Source organism: Notamacropus eugenii, chromosome 2, assembly GCF_028372415.1.
Source record: "Notamacropus eugenii isolate mMacEug1 chromosome 2, mMacEug1.pri_v2, whole genome shotgun sequence".
NCBI lineage: Eukaryota > Metazoa > Chordata > Mammalia > Diprotodontia > Macropodidae > Notamacropus > Notamacropus eugenii.
The window spans coordinates 97,266,070-97,288,303 of record NC_092873.1 but is presented as its reverse complement, the minus strand read 5'-3'; the positions used below and the strand labels follow the sequence as shown (position 1 = coordinate 97,288,303).

General features: G+C 35.7%; 1 protein-coding gene across 5 annotated transcripts in view; it reads right to left on the bottom strand.

The window, feature by feature from the left end:
• Window positions 1-22,234, bottom strand: part of DNAH8 (dynein axonemal heavy chain 8) — a 396,942-nt gene that overhangs the window by 264,894 nt on the left and 109,814 nt on the right. For all 5 annotated transcript variants that reach the window (XM_072641991.1, XM_072641989.1, XM_072641988.1 and 2 more), the window contains 4 exons: window positions 13,994-14,100; window positions 6,473-6,579; window positions 5,162-5,237; window positions 2,933-3,071 (listed from right to left, as the gene is read on the bottom strand). In XM_072641991.1, coding sequence (XP_072498092.1) covers window positions 2,933-3,071; window positions 5,162-5,237; window positions 6,473-6,579; window positions 13,994-14,100 — 429 coding nt within the window. The remainder of the gene's footprint in view (window positions 1-2,932; window positions 3,072-5,161; window positions 5,238-6,472; window positions 6,580-13,993; window positions 14,101-22,234) is intronic.

The window sequence follows — 22,234 nt, the reverse complement described above, 5'->3', positions numbered from 1 at the left end:
ACTCAGGTGGGGAGAGCAGACCACTGGCACTACCCCTCTTTCCCCTCCTGGAAGCTTATAGCAGTCCTTGCCTTCACCAATGGCAAGAAAAAAAGAGTCCAATCTGGCTAGTTAGCATTTTCTGTATGCATACTAAGTTCTGACACAAGAGGCCTTTTCTTCACCATGTGGTAAGTAAAAGGAAAACATCAACAAATGCCTCTGAAGTGAAGAGCCAGGCCCCTCCATTCCACATCATCCCAAACTTTCAGAAAACAGGTTCACCAAATGTCCATGCTCCCTGGTCTCAGACCCTCATTCAACAGTTCCTCCTTCCTTAGAGCTTAACCTCAAGCAGTTAAGAATTTTTACCAATGACTTTGATAAAGGAAAAAGTGACAAGTGTATCAAATTTTAGGATGACATGAAGCTGGGAAGGAAAGGTAACATGATGAATGAGTGAGGCAGGGTTTAAAAAGATCTTGACAGAATAGAGCACCAACTGAATAATAGTGATAGCTAACGTTTATATAGCACCTACTATGTGAGAGGCAAGAACTTCACAATTATCACCTTATTTGATCTCCACAACAAATTTGGGAGGCGAATGTTGTTATCTCCATTTTATAGCTGAGGAAACTGAGGCAAACAGAGATTAAGTGATTTCAGCAGGGTCACATAGCCAGTAAATGTCTGTGGCCATATGTGAACTCAGGTCTTCCTGATTTCAGGCCCAGTATTCTATCCACTGTGCTGACCTAAACTTATCAAAGATATAAAATCAAATAAAAATAAGTGTAAAGTCTTATAACTTGGGTTCAAAATTTCAAAAATTAACTTCATGTGTACAAGGTGGGGAAGATATAGTAAGGTAACAATTATTCTGAAAAAAAAAATCTCAGGTTTGCTTCAGTTTTTTTTTTTTAAGTAGACTGTAGACTGAATATGAATTTACAAGTTGATATTGCATTTCAAAAAGGAAATGCCATCTTGGGCTATATTAAGAATAGCTTTCAGCAAAAAGAATATCCATTCATTAAAGAATGACTGAACAAATTACAATAATACATGAATGTAATGTCATACTACTATACCATATGAAGCAACAGAAGAGATAATTTCAGAGAAACCCAAGAAGACTTTTATGAACCGATGCAAAAAGAAGTGAGCAGAACAAGACAAAAACGCTGTGAAAGACTCTGATCAAATGCAGTGACCAATAATAACTCCGGAAGGCTTCAGCATGAAGTGTACTATAATTGCTTCATGACACAAGAGTGATGGCCTCCAGGTACAGAATGAGACTTCCATTTGGGAGTACGGTAGATGTGGGAATTTGTTTTGCTTGACTGCATCTATATGCTAGAAGGATTGTGGTTCTTCTTTATATGGAAAAAGGATAAATAAATTAGAACAAAACAAACGATATCAATAAAAATAAGGTAATTTTTAAAAAGAAATGAAATATTAGTGATCCTTCTTAACAACAGCAAAAAAGAATAGTTTCCAGGAAGAAGGAAGGGATAAACACTGCAGTTTACCCAACGAAGGCTGGATCTAGAATAGTGTGTTCCTTACTGGGTAGCACAACTTAAGAAAGATGTTGATAAAGTGGAGTGCATCCAGTGGGGCAACCAGGATACTGAAGGGCCTTGAGTCCATGCTATATAAGGATCAACTGAAGAAACTAAGATATTTATTCTGGGTAAAAAAAGACTAGGAGAGGGAAGCAAGAACCATCTTCAAGTATCTGAACGTCTGTCATGTTTAAAAGAGAATAGATTTCTTCAGTTTGTCTCTAGAAGGCAAAGACAAGGGCAAACAGTGGCAGTAACAAAAAGGCAAATTTTCACTTGATATCAGAAAAAAAAAAAAACTTGCTAACAATCAGCACTGTTCAAAAGTGGAATGGGGCTATGTCATAAAGTAGTGGGTTCCTCTTCATTTAAAAGCCTTCAGAAGCAGAGATGTCAGCTTATTTATAGTATTACAAAGAATATTCTAAGTCAGGTGTAGGTTGGCCTAGGCTCTGGCTTTCATAGTTTCTTCAAACTCTGAGAGGCTTATTTCTTTAATTTTCCTGTTTCTACTACATTATTTTGCTTTAGTAAATGTTAAGATGCAACATTATATATTAATTTGTTTTTTATTTTCATTTCACCTTCCCAAGTGAAATTGTCTGTCAATGTTTATAAATTTTATTCTTTAAGATAGTTTTCTTTCTTACACTTCTTTCATTCAATTCTGTCCTTAGGTTTAAATCTCTTATACTATATATTCTTATATACAGTTCTCCCCTGCATATTAAGAAAAGAAGTTATTCCCACACTAGTAACAAATGTTTCTCTCAAAGATGTGTAAAAAAGAGAGAGATCATTGCTCCAGTCCTAGAAAAATGCCTAGCTTACCCAACTCTAGACTATCTTCATATCACAAGCATAGCAAAATAAGTTTCTTCATTTTTACATGGGGAAAGCATGAATTTAGACCTATTTGCTCTATGGTCTAAATAGATGCATTCACCCGATGAGATATATGCTAATTAATAGTAGGCATAGTCCTAAGACTGGTTTTAATTTTTTATCTATGCTTATAAAACCCAGAGACCCATAAAATGAAAGTCCTTATCCATAAATTCATGTTTGTATTTACAGAACATGCAATATCCATTTTAAATTTGTAATTAAACAAAATAATAAAATGATGGGTCATTTTAAGCCTATATAGCATATTTTAAAAGTGTTTTCCTAACTTTCTCTCTTACAGTCAATGTGATACTGATGGACTATATCTATATCTCTTAAAGTCTTTTCCAGTTTGAAGGTTCTATAATTCTATTACTGATCATATTTTATTGTAGTAGTTAAAAAAATAAAAGTATAGAGATCCTGTATTTTAACATTTTAAATGGAAAGTTAACTTTCTTCCATCTTATCCACTTCCCCTGAGCTACCTTGTGCCGCTGATTTTCCTGATTTCACATGTCGTACTTGCTGCTGTCCCCAATGGGCCACTCCTCTACTCACTTCTAGAGTTAACTGGATCATACGATTGATGGCTTGTTGAATATCATCCAAACTAGGAACCATTACCTACATGAAATAAAAGCACTAATTTGTGGCATGCTACATATTTGCCAGAATATTGGAAGAAAAAATGTTGTCCTATTCTGACTAATTATATGTGTTCAAGAATCTTTTTCCTAAAGGTCAACAACAGTACCTGGTCTATTTGAGGCAGTGGGTGGGGTAGCTGATAGAGCAATTGATACGGAGTCAGGAAGACTTTAGTTCAAATCCTGCTTCAGACTTACTTAACTAGCTACGTGGATTTGGGCAAGTCACTTAGCCTCCGTTTGCTTTCATCCCATCTGTAAAAAGGGAATAATTTTAGCATTTACCTACCAGTGTTGTTAAGATAAAATCCCCCCATTTTAAGGATGAAGAAACTAAGGCAAACAGAGTTGAAGTGATTTGCTTGTAAGTTGAAATGAATAGTGCTATCATAAAATACAAATCCACGTATCCAATTGCTCCTTTCAAGATTCACAGATCCCACTACCACACTTTGAGAGATCATGAAGCGACTACTCTTTATAGTCTTAAATTATCTATTTTTAAATGCCAAATGAAGAATTGAGCTTAGTTATGTCAATTCATTAACTGCTGAATGGAGTTCTGTAGTTAAATTATAAGTTGTTTCCAGAATTATTTGTTTCCCACTGGCATATACATGAAGTAACTGTTCACTCTTAAGAGATTTATTCAAATTGAGACCTGAAATCTGATTAAAAATATTTTCATTTTAAATCATTTAAAATGTTATGTTCCTAAGGAAGAATTTTGCAAACTATAAAGTCCTTAAGGCTATGCTAGATTTCCTTCTTAAAAATTCTTTAAAGTGAAAAGAAAGCATTCAGAACTCTTCCTTCCCACTTCCTGGACTTACCCTTTTACTGTTTTTTTGTTTTTTGCTACTTTGCTCATTCATGCAGCAAGAGAGACTGCTTCTCTGGTACCCTTGGGGTGTATACAGTGTGGTTTCCCTTTGGTAAACTTATAGAAGGAAATAGATAAAAGTGCTCAGAAGGGGTAGGCATGACTGAACTATGATCTTTACTAGTAGAAAGTATTCCCTCCAATGTGAGTATTTCATATTGATGAAATTCCAGATCACTTTGAATACTGGAAAGTGTAATTTGGAGGGAGGATACTTTGAGGGCTTCAATAGCTTTTACTTAGGCAGATGGCATGTTTGAAGAAGGGAGCAGAAAAGTATCTCAACGGCAGAACAAAAGTTACTATCTCACATCTCTTCTCATGCACCTCCAGTGTTTGTGCATGTCCAGGGCTTAATGTATTACATACAGTAAATTCTTAATAAATGATTGTTGAATAGAAATAGCATTCAATTAAAATTTTAAACTATCAAATGATCCTTATAGGGTTTATATGAAGGTTCCATATGTTACTATATGGAACTTCTCATAACCAGAGAAACAGAGAATTGCTTATATGGGCAATCCACCAGAACAGAGAAATTATTTTGTTAAAATGAATGCTTTTTACAATGTGATTTGTAGAAAGGGGATATAACCTGCCACAAATACCAGAATTTATGCAAGAGTTATATGTCTTCTTCAATTTGAAGAATGAATATGCATTAAATTAAATAATGGGGAGGTAGTTAATATTCACCTTCAGTAAGTCTAATGCTATTCTGTAAAGCAGCAAATCAAATGCTGAAATATGTGCAAATTAGTTGTAATGTAAGTTAGAAAATAAAAAAAAACATTTTCACCCTTAAATGCTGAGGGAGCATGGCAAGAAAGGTTCATGCAACCTATAAAAATCACTATTTTTTAAATCAATGGTTCTTAAAGAATGGTTCATGGTCTCATGGGCATCTAAAAGACCTTTTCAAGTGTCTGATGCAATCAAACCCATTTTAATAATAATACTTAAGATATTTCATTTATAATGCTGTAAATATTAATGGATACATCCCACATAAACAAAAGTCCTTTGGAGAGTCCTCAATAATGTTTTTAAGAGTGTCAAGGATTCCTGAGACCAAAAAATTTAAAAACCACTGTTTTAATCTAATGTTCACTCTATCCATTTTGCTTCTTAAATATTATCTAAACATCATCTTATGATTCTGAATATTAAATGCAACTTACCACATTGGGAATAGCAAGATGTACTTCAGTTTGTATAAAAGAAATAACCTCTTCAAATCTTCTTCGACCATAAGTACTGAAATTAAGTTGGAAATTTATACATAGTCTCCATCCTAAGCCAACTTATACAGTTAGGGATACTACTAAAATTTCAATTCTAAGAATGTTATTTTTTAAAATACCAAATTACTTTAAAATACCAAATTCAAAAACTAAGAAATAAAAAACTTCATGCCCAAATCTTATCCTTTTCTAAGTGAAGTATTACTTTGAAATGTGTTTTTATTTTGCTTACATGTCCAAGAACAGGCAACAAAATTTCAAAACAAAGAAGTATCCATACTGAGATTTGAGTGTGAGGTGAAAATCAGTAAAACAGTAAAAACAACTTTCATTTATATACACACACACACACACACACACACACATGCATGTATTCATGTATATATGTGTGTGTGTATGTATGTGCATGTGTGTATATGTGTGTACATGTACATATTCCATTGACTGATTTTCTGTTGTTGGAGGTAGAGCTAAGGGTCTAAGGACTAGAATTTTCTGCAAAATTAGAGGAGAAGAAATCAAGAATTTTTGAGTCCCATCTTTCTGCTGGCTTCCCACCACTTATCAGTAGGTAATAAGGATGGGTTTGTTTCAAAGAAGTCCAAAGCTTCCCCATCTGTGCTTGTTCAAATCCTGCTTATTCTTCAAAGTTCAACTCCATTTCTCTTCTAATTATAATAGCTCATTTCCATACAGCATTTGATAAACCCTGAAGTTTCTTCCTTACATTAATCCTGCTGTATTTGAATGTACAAAAATAAAATAGAAATAGAAATCTTTTATTCTGATATTTTTGCCAAATCTAATTGTCACTTAAATTTCTATTGAATGAATTAGCAAACTAACAGCAAGTAAGATACTCTTCTTCCATTGTTGAGATGTTTCATATTAATAAAAGATTTTTTAAATGTGTAAAATACAAACACCATCATACCTTTCATTATCTAAAATTTCTAATTTATGAATACGCACAGTACTCTGAGTATCATGTGCCTAATATGGGATTCTATGAGTCCCACAATTCTGGATTTTCTGTTTATTTTCAAAGCACTAATTTAAACAAAAAAAATATGTAATTTGTACATTTTGTCTAAACTTATAAAGATCACTTAAGAATTTAAAAATATAAACATAACTAATTGATTTTGGCTCCTACATTTGTGATTCTGATTTTTTACAGTGTCAACTATTACAGAGTTTCTACAGTATTAACTATTACTAAATAAATTGTAAATATTTTCAACTTACCTTGTAACAAGTATTCTTTTTTTCATAGTATCCAAAGATAACCTTGTAGCTTTCTGAAGACTGTCTAGTAATTGGTGACTAAAAAATGCATAGATTTCTTTGCATTCCTGAAATAAGCAATACATTACATACTACACTTGGACCAATGAAAATCTATTTTCTCAAAATAAAAATCTTAATACAGTAATAAAAATGACATATAGGGAATGAGATAATGAAAATAAACTCATTAGAGTCACTTTATATAAAATGAAATTTAACTCTTAAACTCCTTTTATATTTTTCATTATAGCATACTCATTTATCATTGGGATAAATCAACTGCCAAAGTTATTCATAAGACCTTAGTGAGGGACCCTAGGATTTTCAATCCAATGTTCTCATTTAATGAGGTTTCAAAGAGTCAAATGGCATACGTAGTTTTCCACATTTAGTGACTGAGCCAAAAGCAGAATTCAAGATCTATAATTACTGATAGTTTAATGTTCTTTCCAGTGAATCACGATCCTTTCCTCCCGAAATTCTGAAGTACAAATCTACACTTTTCCAGGACTCCCAGAAAGTAAGGAAGCACAGCAAATGAAACATCCCAGTCCTTCCTATCTAACCCACAAGGGACTCCAGAAGTAGTAGCGGTAGTAGTAGTAGTGGTAGTGATAGTGGTGGTAGTGGTAATGGTGGTGGTAGGGAAGTAACAGTGAGTATTTCCATATCACTTTAAGGTTTTAAAAGTGCTTTACAAATATCTCATTTGATCCTCACAATGACCCTGGGAGACGGGTCTTATTATTATCCCTGTTTTAAAGCTGAGGTAGAGGATAAGTGACTTGCCCACACAGTTAAGTGTCTGAGGCTGGATGTGAACTCACATCTTCTTGATAATATGACCAGTGCTTAATCCACGTGCCACCCAGATGTCTCTATTAATTTTCTGCCCCTTTGTTGAATTATATGATAGCTTTCATATAATTTTAACTGTCAAAGGCAGAATATTCCTTTAAAGAAGTATCAGTTACTTTTATTATAATTTCTAGAACAAATTTTTTGTATGAACATGTTCTTGGTATTACATACAAAATGATAAACATAAACTATTTTAATATACCCAACTTTATTTCTAAGGTCCCTTCCAGCTCTAAAGAAACTTTCAAGAATTTATCTAAGGTATAATATGAGGCCATTATATGTGCTTGTATTATATAGCTCTGTAAACACAAATGTTGTCAATAATTAAAATAAGAAGAAAAAAATTCTGTAATTAGCACTAATGATTTCTCTGACCTTCTATACCTCTGTCCAGTAGTGATCAGGTTGTCTACAGTACAAGCTTCTATTACATAAGGGTCACCTGAAACTAGCTCTTGCTTATGCACAGAGATTCATCCTGGTAAAGAGTTAGGGCCTTCATAAGACTGGAGTGAACTTTATAAGACTGGGCTTCCTGGACTGGAGCTGGGATCATCTTTCAATCAAAAAGTTGTACTATATGAGCTCTGGAAAGAGTGAAGCCACCACCTCCCTAGCAAGCTAATCCTGGAAAAATATTGGTTAGGTCATCCTTGAACTGATCAAGTCTAAGTGAAATCTATGCTCAAAGCATGGAAGGTAAAAACATGGACCACCACTGAGCCCCTCCCCTCCATTCTAGAATGTGTCATTTCATAGGTCCTCAAAGGTATAATGAAGTTAGACTATGAATCTCTCTTGGTCTTTTTCAGTGAGACTTTCCTCTGTTGTGAATGAGGTCACTCATTAGGGAATACATGGTGACAGGTGGCAGAGTAAGTATTCAACCTTTATCCAACTGGTAAGTAGGTTTTGGGTCTAGAGCTTCTAACAGTTGTTTTTGAACTACTGGGGAACATTAAAATACTTAAGAGGACTCAATGGATTGAGAGAAGCCAAGATGGCCTGAGCTCCTTCCTGGAAGAGATTGCAAGGCAAAAATAATGATAGCTCACATTTATAAACACTGAGGTTTGAAAAATGCTTTATACACAGTCTGTTACCTACTTGATCCTCATAAAATTGAGTCTTTGAAACACGTACTATTATTATTCCTACCTTACACATAAAGAAACTGAGGTTCAGAGAAGTTAAGCAATGTGCCCAGGGTTACACAGCTAATGAATGTTCAAAGCAAGAATGGAAATCAACTTCTCCTGATTCCAAGTCATATTCTATCTACTATGAAAGAGAAGGGAAAGGAGTTTTCACAAATATCCCTGTCCAGCATGGGCACTGCTGCAATCTAATAGGAGAGTAAACAAGATTTTGAATCATAGTTTTTTTTGAAGAAGTTCATTCTTAAGAATGGGTCTGAGTATGGGAGAGCAAGTGGTGTTACCCCTGGCTACCTTTGGTTGAAGGGGAAACTCTATGAGTAGTACTAAGGAAGGAGCAGACCTATGAGGACTGACGAAGTCCAAGACATAGTTGTGTATCAGGAGATGGACTTCCAACAATGTAGGAAGAAAACAAGACTGAGAAATTTTGAGAAGGAATCTGATGATAGGCATTAACAAATTAACTCAAACAAAGGTCCAGGATTGGAGGATAGCTAACATGGGTCCTGTGAAGTTAGCAGCATTAGAAGGACACTTTGAATGTTACAGCATATTTGACTAGATCGTTTTCAAATCATGTTCTGCCAACACATAGCTGAGCCATAAAATATCACTTGTCTGCCTATTCCCTTCTCAAACTACCAAAAGATGCCCTCAATCCAGCTTCATATGTTCAATAGGCAGTTAGAGATGCCAAACTGGAGGCTGAGAAAAAGGTTAGAGTTGGATAAGCATATCTGGGAATCATTAGCATAGTGATGATCATTGAAATCACAGGAGCTGATTAAATCATCAACTGAAATATTATAGAGGGAAAAGAGAAGAGGTTTCAAGACAGCGTTGAGGGAAACTCAGGGTTAGTAGGTATGAATTGGATGAAGATTCAACAAGAAAGATTGAGAAGAAATAGTCAAATTGATAGAATTTGGATAAAGAATCAGAATAAAGTAGTGTCATGGAAACCTGGAGAAAAGAGAGCATCAAGGAGAAAAGAGTGACTGACAGTGCAGAGAGATCAAGAAGGAAGGGGATTGAAAAACGGCCATCACATTTGGCAATTAAGAGATCATCATTAACTTTTGAGAGTGTGGTTTCTGTTAAATGAGGCTGGAAGCCGGATAACAGAGTTAAAAAGTTAAAAAGAGTAAAAGAAAGGAAGTGGAGGCACCTTGTATAGATAGCCTTCTCAAGGAGTTTAGCTACAAAGGTTACAAAGATACAGGATGGTGGTAGGAATGAATTGATGAGAGAGGGGTTTTCAAAAACGGGGGGCACAGGTATGGATGAATATGGTAGGAAAAGCAGACAGTAGATAGGTGGAACTGAAAATTAGTAAAGGAGAAGAGTTAGCAGAAGGGGCAATTTGCTGGAGGAGATGAGATGGGAAGGGATCACTTGTGTATGTAGAGCTATTTATCTTGCCAAGGAGAAAGGCCTTTCCATGTGAAAGAGGTGAAGAAGGAGATAATGGCAGAAGGCATTTGAATGACATGAAATAAGGAACAGAAAGCATCAGTAGTTATTTATTTATATTCATTCTCCTTCTTTTGATAATAATGTCTGAGTTTTTTCCAAAAACTCTGGTATCCTCCTTTCTTCAAATACACTGAGAACCAATACAGAACTGTGTTGCCTCCAGCACTGACTTCCTTCTGTGTATCCTTGGCCAGGTCCAGCTATTCTTCTTAATGACTGCCACCTACTCTCAGACTTCTGTGGAGACAGCCCCGAGCCTAATAGCCTAGCAAAAGTAATGACACTCAGACTACGCTGCCCCTGCTTACAGTCTATGTCCTATAGCTCTAGGGAAACAACTCTGTGGGGAAAGAGCCCACCATCTCTATGAATAATAGCTGTCAAACAACAGCCACCAACAGAGTGGACAAGATACTCTGAGAGATATCAATAATACCAACTTAACCACTATATCCCTTCAAATCCAGTACCCTGAGCCCAAGACCTCTACAAATAGCACCACACATTGCATCCTCTATTGTGCTCTGCCCCCACCCCTTCCACACACTCTCCACTTACAGCTACAAATAAACCTTTGTAAAGACAGAACCTGGCAACTGCATCTGCAAATGGTGTGACCCCTGATTTGTTAGAAGCCACAGATACTGACAATCTGTAAAAGAAAACTTGATTTCAAAGTCCTTGGTATTATCAAATGGAGCAGCATCAAAAATGGATATGGTTTTATTGATGGAAATGACATTTAAGAAAATTCATTTTCAATTAAAGATATCTATAGTCATATGAAAAAATGCTCTAAATCACTTTTGATTAGAGATGCAAATCAAAACCACTCTGAGGTACCCTAACATCACACCTATCAGATTGGCAAACATGACAGAACAGGAAGATGATAAATGCTGGAGAGGATGTGGGAGAGTTGGAACACTAATTCATTGTTGGTGGAGCTGTGAGCTGATCCAGTCATTCTGGAGAGCAATATGGAACTATGCCCAAAGGGCTACAAAAATGTGCATACCCTTTGACCCAGCAATACCACTTCCAGGGCTGTATCCTCAAGAGATCATATAAATGGAAAGGGTCCCACATGTGCAAAAATATTTATAGCAGCATTCTTTGTGGTGGTCAAAAACTGGAAATCAAGGGGATGCCCATCAATTGCGGAATGGCTGAATAAATTATGGTATATGAATGTAATGGAATACTATTGGACTATAAGAAATGATGAAGGGGAAGACTTCAGAGAGGCCTGGAAAACTTATATGAACTGATGGTGAGTGAAAGGAGCAGAACCGGAGAACTCTATGCACAGTAATGACCATATTGTGTGAGAGTTTCTTCTGGTAGACTTGGAACATTATTGCAATGCAAGGACTTAAAAAAAATTCCCAGTGGTCTTCTTAGGCAAAATGCCTTCCACATCCAGAGAAAGAACTATGGAATTCAATCACAGAATGTAGCAGATCTTTTTTTTGTGTGTATTACATTTGGGTTTGTTATATGATTTCTCCCATTCATTTTAATTCTTCTGCACAACATGACTATAGTGAAACTGTACTTAAGAGGCATGTATATGTAAAACCTATATAAAATTGTATGCTGTCTTGGGGAGGGAGGGGGGAACTAGTGGGTAGAAAGGGGAAAAAAAACCTAAGTTATATGGTAGTGATTGTAGAACACTGAAAATAAATAAAATTAATAACATTTTTTAAAAAAATAAATAAATAAGGAAAAAAGAAAATTCATTTTCATATGCACACTACTGGGGTCTTTCCAACTGACTTAAAATGAAAACCTCCTCAGTGTGTTTTTTTCTTCCTATTAGAACATAAGCTCTTTGAGAAGAAAGTTTGTCTCCTCTTTCTATTTGTATCCTTAGTTCACAGCATAGGACTTTATATACCATGAACATTCATGCATTTGCAGTCATTAATTCTGATTTTTGTTTTCTGCCATTTCTATTGCTTCATGTAGTCTGTTGGAACCCACTTTCATTGATGGAGAAATGAACTGGCCAACCATAGCTATTTCTCGATTCTTTGTACTCTTTCTCATGGCAATTAATTTACACCAGTTAAATGTCTTTAGGAAACAGTGATATCAGTGGTGATATCTGTTTCTTTTCCCATTTCTCATTTTTTCATCATCAAAAACTGAAGAACTCATGCCTCCATAAAACTGCTGAGGTAGGATCAAAGATAATTCTGGGTTTTCAAGTCTGAATGGCTAGGAAGATATATAGAAATTAAGGGAAAGCAACAGGAGTTTTGTTTTTCAAGGGTTTCTTATTTGTTTTGTGAAAGGAGGAGTAAGAAGAGGAATTCAGTTTTAGACCCTGAGTTTGAGATGCAAATAGGACACTCATATGCAGGCAGGTAGCTGGAAATACATGAATTGAGCTCTTAGAAGAAAGCAGGAATGGAAATATCGATATGAAGTACTTTGCAAAGAGAAAAACTGAAGCCAATGTAGAGTCAGGAAAAAGAGTGTAGAGGAGATGTAACGAGAACCCTGGTGACACAAGTTTAAGTGGGGAAAGGAGAAGGAGAAGCTAGCAAAGGAAACAGTAAATGAGAGTTTAAGAAGCAGAAAGAGAAGTATGACAGTACAGCATAACTGAAACAAATAAGTGATGTAATATAAAGAGGAAGATTTGCAAACAAACATAGAATCACAGAAAGTGAGACTCAGAAGGGACCTGATATGCCATCTAGTTCAACATTTGCCTTTTACAATATTAATGTTAAGTGTTCATCAAGTCTCATTTGGAGATTTCCAATGAGGGTGAGTCAGATACCTTCTGAAACAGTCCACCCTACATTTGGTTAGCTTTAATTGATTTAAAAAACCTTTTCATTCTATCAAGCCTGAATTTTCCTCTCTACAATTTCCACTCATACTCCTAGTTCTGAACCCAGGGACCAAGCAAAACCTGCCTAATTTCTCTTCCACATGATAGGCCTTCAAATGGTAAATGCTTTAAGTCCATGTCATAGGAATGTTTAGCCTGGAGAAGACTTATGAAAGTAGAAAGGGACGCATGACAGATGCTGTTGTGAAGTAGAGGTTTATGATTTGTAGCGATCAATGAATTAAAGAATATGAATATTTTAGTGCTTCTGTGTTATGGCTTCCAGTCTCACAATCCGGTTCAGGAGTTCTAGTTTGTAAATGTTCTCCCTTAATTTTGGACCCAGGACTAAATATATAATAGTCTAGCTGGGTTCTGAACAAGCACAGCATAGGAAAATTATTATTTCCCTTGTTTTAGATACTACGCTTCAATTGACACAGCATAAGCTCATGCTACCTTTTTCTTGGGGAGATCTGTCATGTTCACACTGTGGACTCACATGGAACTTGCTGCCCATCACAGGATGGAACAGAGTAAGGATAGTACATAGGGCTATTGTATGAAATTCAACCCTTCTTCATCTAGACCTTCTATTTTCACTTAGTTATCATTTGGGTTATGAATTATTGACCCCCCAAAGATACCTAGGATTGAGAAAAGGTAAAAACCAAGTGTTCTCTTTGGCTTATTTCAAATAAGATTTTATGCAACAAAATTCTAGTGCAATAAAATTATCTGAGCAATTCATGGAGCTTCCTGTAACATGATTTCACCTGTTCGTAATATAGATACTCTGTCTGCACACCCTCATTGCACAGCAACATACTCAATAAAGTATTTTACTTTTACCCCTTTCACAGTCTATCCCTATGTAAGCAAGACTATTTTCCTTAACTATTGGGGGATGTTTGTATTTACAAATGTGTCATATTTTGTAAACCGGAAAAGGTTTTGTTTTTTCCTCGGAAAAATGAAATCCCATTCTGTTCTAAACAGTTCTATTCTGCTCAAGTGTAGATTCTCTGGGAGGAAGAAGAAGGCACTAGTTGACATTTAGGGTAATTTCCAGTTCAACAATTTTATAATCCTATGAAACTGTGAATTTATTTATTTAGCAATGAATACCTTTTTAAATTCATCTTCCTTTTCATTATCATCAGTTTCAGTAACTTCACCACCAGCAGTTTCACTATCATCTCCTGGAGTTCCAAAAGCCACATGTTTGTGTTGTTCTATAAGTAAAAATATTTAATAAAATTTACACAGCACATTACTGTATATTATAAAACCAGAAGTTCCTATTTTAAAATTTATGCTTATGTAAGTTTTCTTATATGAGATATCTATATTGTGTTAGTTACAATCATGGATGATGGAGAAGCTCCATCCCCACTTCTCACCATATAATTCAGAGTTTATCATAAGTTACTAGCATCATGTTCCCTCAGTCCTAACCCCAAACTTGGGACCACAGTGGGTAGTGGCCCACAGCTGCTGAGCCAAGATAAATCTAAAATATTAACATAGCCAACTGCTTTCAGTGCTGATATACTTTGGACAGGTCAACCAAGCCTTTGGTCAAGTTACAATATCGTGTATAAGAGAAGGGAGAAGATGAAAATTGTTGAGACCCTGATATAATTCCAACAGTTTGGCCTTGGTGGTCTGGGGGCGGGGGCGTTCCTTTCTGTCTTCCTTGGTGCTATATTTGATTTTCACTGAAATGCCTTTAGGAGGAGTGGTCAGTCAGGAACATGCATAGGGGAGTCTTGTACTGATGGGAAGACGTGACATATATTACAGGATCCCCCTAAAGTTGTCCCTAAAGGCACGTAAGTCAGGATCATATCAAGCTCTAATTGCCTGAAACTTAACTGAGACTTTGGAGACATCCTGTATATCCAAATGGGTGACCTGAAACCAAATCAATCTCAGAGCCCCATAGAATTCCAACCTGTGAGAACTGAAGTAAATTCCTCATCATTGGATAAGGCTGCCTAGTGATGGTCATGATAAAGTATCTTCTATAGCTTTCATTTCACTCTAATGTTTATGTTCTTTCTTGTAAATATAACCTGTTAAAGTATTCCTTATTATTTAATCCTTGAAAGGTGCCCTAAGGTGATTTTTTAAATTGAAGGAGGAAATGATATATATAATTTTTGTTATGGTTTTATAAAGTTCACATAGTTATGGTTTTGTTTTTGCTATTTTTGGTGGAAAATTGACTAAATTAAGTGAATAATTCTTACAAGACAAACCACAGGGTAGCACATAGTAACCATCAAAACCCCTAATTAGATAGTTCACATATGACATATTTTTCAGAACTTCAAAATTTGAGCAAAAAATTATTTAATTGTTTGAAAACAAAAATTTGACCTCAGAGATAACACTAAAGCTCTGTGGGATGTAAATCATAACTAGAATGACAATGGAAAGATATGTCATTCAAAAGGGGGAAAAATTAGGAAAAAGGGTGGTACAGTAACCTATCTCTCTCTCTCTCTCTATCTATCTATCTATCTATCTATCTATCTATCTATCTATGTCAAGGAAATATATCCATGTGAGAAAATTAATGTACTAAAAGAAGGCACATAATGGAAATCATTTAGATGGGACTCAATGAAGGCAGAAACTAATGTAAGTATATCAGACCACTCAAACTAGAATGAGAAAATAGATGATGAGTTCTAGATAAGAGTTCACAGCACTAGCAGAAGTATATTATAGTAGTAATAGGAACTTCAACTACTGGGACATCTGCTGGAGTAGAGCAACTGATAAATTCTTAACTTACCTTTAGCAACACCACGGCCACAAGGTACCCATGAATAGCAAGTAAAGTATTCCTGAGACAGCCTGACTATGTTTGATAAAGCAAACTACCTGAAACTGTTCATCTACTCTAACATTAACAGTTTTAATGATTATTTCATTTTTCAGAAGGTAGTGAAAATGACAAGGGAATTGCTATCCTAGCCCTAATTCCAAAAAACAAGGAAAAACCAATTGAAAAAACAGAATCTATGGGAATCTTAGGAGGATAAGATAACATCATATCAGAATTCATGAAAAAGAGGAGGGAGAAATACAGGCATACTTTGATATACCCTTTATTTTAGGAAGCTGAATTTCAAAGAGTAAAGAGAAAGGACAGATAGAATCCTATGGATTGACATTTTATTAGAAAGAGGTACAAGAGGAATATGATATTCCCAAGAAGACTATTCTGATGACATAAACAGTAATGATTCTGATAAGAAAAAAAGGGATAGTTGTGCAAAGAGATCAATGTGTATACACCATTAATTCACCAAATTATTGAGAAGATTAAAATCGATTCTATATAACATTTTTATTGATCCTATATATAAGTAATTGGTTTTGTCCTGTAACTGTTTATGTCATGACCCTTTATCTCTGAATTTAGTTCAGAGATTCAGCTGGCATATAATGAATTGAAAGAAGTAGATATTGATCTGGTACTGTATATTCAATTCCATTACTCTATTCTGGATTTTATATTTTATTCCACTCTGTAAGTGATTCTACTCTGTAACCATACTCTATATACCATGTAATAGGCTTGGTCCTTTTCTTTGTCTCCAAGATAAGAAGCTCCTAAGTTCATAAATTCAGTCTCCCTCCCTGTGGCTGGATGTACAGGCTACATACCCACGAACACTGCTAATTAAAGAGAAATCCTGGACATGACAATTACTATCTCAGTACCACCTGTAGATCAGGCCTGCCAAGGGAAGTTTGTTACTTCACATAACTTCAGTCTCTTAGAAGCTGAATGATATCTGTATGATATCCTGAGAACCACGCTAAGTTGGTCTTGTCTCTTCCTAAACCCTGATCCTTGTAAATTTCAGGTGCCCTTATCTTATGGCCAGGTTCCTCTAAGTCTGGTACTCCTATCCAGCATCTATGACTGCAAGATGCAGTTGGACCCCATAAATTCACAATGGGATCCCTTAAAGGCAGGGAGAGGTGGGCCTGATCCCACCTGTGCCTATGCTCACTTTCATTAATGTAACTAATCCTAATTTCCTAAATCTGTGCTGGCATGAATCTTAAAAGCAATAACATGATTTTTGTTCTGTTCTCTCTTCTATGCTTATAAAAGTGTATTGCACCCCCAATCTGATGTCTTTTGGCTACTCAAGGGGCCCAGATATCTACTTTATTGGTGGGTAGTACTCGCATTAATAAAACATAACTTTGCTCACAGAAGCCTTCCTCGATTTACCCATTTTGCAATAAAGTCTACTGTAATACTCTCTTATAAAAAGAAATAGGTAACAGCTAACATTTTTATATATGTATATATATGCATGTGTATATATACATATACGTATATGTGTGTTTGTCTGTGTGTATATATGTATAGTACTATGTGCCAAGCACTGTGCTAAACACTTTACAATGATTACCTCATTCGATCCTCACAGTAATTCTGCAAAGCAGACGCCATTATTATCCCCATTTTACGAATGAGAACAGGCAGGTAATTGCAATGAATGCACAAGAATGGCATTGGTCTTACAAAAATGTCAGGAACTCTAAAAATAGAATAAGCTGAGTCTTGAAATGAAAAGACTATATGTAAGGCAACATGTAGATAAAAGAAAGGATACGGCTGCTATTTGGAGTGGGACATTAACGTTGACAGCAAAAAGAAAGAAATGTTCAATGTTCATTTTGCTTTTGCTGTTCAAATTGCCAAGAAAGAGGAAAAAATGGATTTTTCAAACTATGAACAATAAAATTGATTACTGGCAAAACTATGTAACATTATATTAAGGGGATGATTTATGAGCATTTAGAAAGGGAAGTTGTGATCAAGAAGAGTTTATCAAGGCTTGCCAGCCTAACTGCATTTCTCTTTTTAACAGTTACTGGATTAGAAGACCAAAGGAATGCCACATAATTAGTATGCCTGGATTACAAGAAAGCATTCTTTCTTTAGCTCTATAAAACAATCCTAGTTTAATCACCATGATACTAAATAAGTAAATTAGGTAAAAATAAAATTTTTATTATATTTGTATGACCTACACATAAGAAATTAATATTTCATCAACTATTCAGGTGTGTCTTCATTTCTATAAAAATGATTTTAGTTGCATTCATATAGTCCAAACTAAGAAAGATTTTCTACAGTGTGTAAGGTCCTCTAGTTGTTCTTTTTGGGTGATGATACTGCACTGATGTCATCAAACCCTAGAACATTATGGAGCCTCCTAAATGAAAATTATAATGAGATCCATTATCATTCAACATAATTTGTCTAACTCTCCATGTAGGAAAGGCTAAATGGATGAAGAATGTCTATTATCCAGACATACGTAGTTGGATGAGAAATCTATAAATCTCGTCCGTCAGGGACAATATGTTGGACAGGTATGCAAAAGAACAACAAGCTGGGCCCATAATTAAACAGAAGGAATAGAGCAGACTGGTTTGCCTTTGGAAGATTTTGCAGAGCTTTTATTGACCCTAAGAAGGTCTAGTCTTTTATTGTGATCATATTCAAACTTTTATAGCTTGATAGCATTTGCCAGAGGCTTACCATCCACTCATCTTTACTACCATATTCTTAAAGAACTTGACATCATCTCCATACCATGGAAAAATACTAGAGTAGGACTTTCATAGAAGGTGAAGGAAATACATATACATAAAGCTGGAAAGCTTGGATGGTGCCAGATTGTCAAGGGCACTGAATGTTGGGGAAAGATATTTGATCTTTATTCAATAAACCACTGGAAGTCATGTTCTCCTCTACAGCCTATATTTTACCCCAATAGATCACAGGTGAAGGTTTTTACCCTAGACCAATCTACTGGATCTATTTTATTAAGACTATAAACTCTTCCTCATTTCTCTGGACAATTTATGCAAAAAGGAGAACTGTGTCAAGGGGTCTCAGATTCTATACCAAAAGTATTCAAAAGCTAGACTATAAGATTACAAGGTAAGGGCAAGTTTAGGCTGGTTTTTATTTTTTGAATTGTACATTGCAGTCTGAATTTTTCTACCTAGGAAGTACTTTTTCTAATTATGCATGATTACTGAAACTGCACTATTCAGTCACATCCTCTGAATCTAGCGGAATGTTGAAGAATGCACTATTCAGAGAAAAAGGTTTTTGAAACATTGTCTTTATGAACAAAACTGAATTAATCGGAGTTAAGAGGAAATGGGGATTGGCTTGCCTCATACTTTTACAGACCAACAACTGTACATAAAACAAATAACCATTAATTATGAAACATCAGGACTTGCAGGATGAGAGCAAGTCATCCAGAAATAAAAATATGCAAAAGTTGTACAGTTATAATAAAAACTGTAAAACAGTGATATTCTTTCTTTTGGAAAGCTACAAAGAATTCATTCGTTTATCAAATACCTCCTTAGGGTTTTTATCTATGCAAAGTACAGTTATGACACAGGTCCTACTCTTAAGGAGTTTATAAGCCAATGATAAACGAACAAATCTATAAACAAAAATGAAGGGGTTGGTCTGGATGACTTCAAAGGGCCCTTCTAGCTTTAAATCCATGATCTTATGAACCAAAATCCTAGTGAAAATAAGACAAATGTAAAGAAGAGGTCCAGAGAAAGTAACTGGAAAAATTTTAGGAATCACGTAAGACTCTCATGGGGTGGTGGCAGTAGAAAAGGAGTAGGGAAGTGGAAGGGAGACAGGGCAGTCATGGAAAGCTATATTCCACAGGTATAATATAACCTAAATTGGGTCTCAAAGGAAAGGAAGAACAACAACATATGGGGATGGAGAAGTCTATTTCAAACATGAATAAAATCATGTGGATGGAAAAAGGCAGAATTATGTGGAGAACAGAAAATGATCTAGTTTGATTAGAAAACAAACCACGTAAGGTATGAAGTAGGATAGGAGCCAAATTATGGAAGGCTTTATGTGCCAAGATGAGAAATTTCTATTTTATTTGGCAGGCAGTGTGAAGAAACTCCAGGTTTTTTATTTAGGGTAGAGACAATACAGTACTAGTGTATTAGAAAGATTTCTCAGGTAATGATGTAGAATGATTAAACAGGGGCAGAAAGACCAATTAAAATTACTGAAATGGTATAAGACAGAAGAAATGAAGATCTAACCTTGGTGACTGTTATAAGATGGGAAACAAAGGGCCAGATGTAAGAGATATGGTGGAGGTAGAAAGCAAGGACCTGAGAACTGACTGGAGGGAGAGAAGAGTAAAGGACTCCTGGGTGATTAGGAAAATAGTGGTAGCATTAACAAAAATAGAGTTTAGTGGAAGGATAGGTTTAGTGAAGAAGATGACAAGTTCTATTTTAGACATGTTGAGTTTAATGTGCTGGTAGAAAATCCAACACAAAATAAAGAACAGGTAAGTGGAATTCTAGAAGCAGTGGAAAATGAAGATACATAATTAGGGTTCATGTCACAGAAATCATTGAAGCCATGGAAAAAGATAGGATGACCAAGTGAGAGTACAGATAAAGAATGGTATTAGATGTACATTTGTTAGGAGAACTCTTCTGTCTTTGGGGGGAAACAACTATGAAAATTCAACTTCATTAGTAACTTGTCTCAAGTAAATCATTAAGACAAAAATATTTACTGGGTATCTATTATTTGCAGAGTCAAGAGACATAAAAATGGGACTGACAAGGGGTGGAGCCAAGATGGAAGAGTAAAGAAGCACTCATCAAATTCCCCTCCAAACAACTCTAAAACAATGCCTCAAATTGAATACTGGAGTGGCAGAACTATAGAAAGAACAAGTGAAATAATTTTTCCAGCCCAAGACAACTTGGGAGGTCATCAGAAAAGGTCTGTCTCACCAGAGTGGGGGTCAAACCTACAGCATTACACAGACAAAGCAATGCAGGCCAATTAAGACATCAGCCTTGGAAGTGGCAGCATTGGTGGCAGCTTGGGGAGCTTTCAGCCCACAGATAGAGGAGGAGGGCATGGTTGGACGATAGGTCAGAAGGAGACTGCAGGGGACTCTTTGCTGGCACTGGGTTCAGGACCTATTCTATTCCATTATCTAGACAGAGTTACAAATCACAGTCCCAGGAACAAAAGAAGAGAAAGAATTTGCAGCCACAGGGGAGCAGAAAGCCTACTTGTGCTTCCAGAGTGGAGAGGAATGTTTGTGATTGCCCATGGTGGGGAGAGGGAGGAGGGACAGGGACCCAAGTCTCAATTCGAAGAAGGAGGGAAATACTAGCAATTGGGACAACTGAAGAACTGGTCCCCAGTCAGAGTCTCTGGCCCAGGAGGAGTGTTAAGACTGGTGACTACAGGGGAAAAAGGTCCCTTTCTGGGTAAAGAACAGAACACAGGCCAAGAGAATAGTGACCTTACCTCTCAAACCACCTTGGAAACACCAAAAACATACAGACTCCTACAGCAAGTTCTGAAAACAGCAGCAAGAAAGGCCTAAACCTTGGGATAACAACCTGTATACCCCAGAAGCCAATCCCAGATTTAACATAAAAGTTAAAAGTAAAAAAAGAGACTGGAAAAATAAGCAAAAAGAAAAAAAGAATCTGACCATAACAAGTTACTATAGTGACAGAGAAGATCATAAGACACAAACCCAGAAGACAAGCATATAAATTGGATAAAAGTGCAAAAAGAATTCCTGGGAGAGCTCAAAAAGGATTTTAAAAATTGGATAAGAGAGGTAGAGGAAAATTTGGGAAAGAAATGAGAGTGATACAAGAAAATTATGGAGAGTCGATGGTTTGGTCAAAGAAGCACAAAAAATACTGAAGAAAATAAAACATTAAAAAATAGAACTTGAGCAAGTGGTAAAAGAGGCTCAAAAATCCAATGATGAGAAGAATTCCTTAAAATGCAGAACTGTCCAAATGGTAAAAGAAATACAAAAATTTATTGAAGAATTCCACAAGAGGAAAAATTGGCCAAAAGAAAAAAGAGGTACAAAAAGTTCACTGAAGAAAATAATTCTTTAAAAATTAAAATTGGACAAGTACAGGATAATGACTCCCTGAAAAACCAAGAGACAACAAAACATTCAAAAGAATGAAAAAAATGGAAGAAAATGTGAAGTATTTCATTAGAGAACACTTGAAAACCATGATTATAAAAAGAGCCTAGATATCATCTTTTAAGAAATTATCAAGGAAAACTTCCCTGATGTCCTAGAACCAAAGGATAAAATAGAAAGTGGAAGAATCCACTGCTCACTTCCTTCCTAAAATAGATCCCAAAATGAAAACTCTCAGGAATATTATAGCCAAATTCCAGAGATTCCCAAGAACAGAAGAAAATATTGCAAGCATTCCAAAATAAACAATTCAAATATTGTGGAG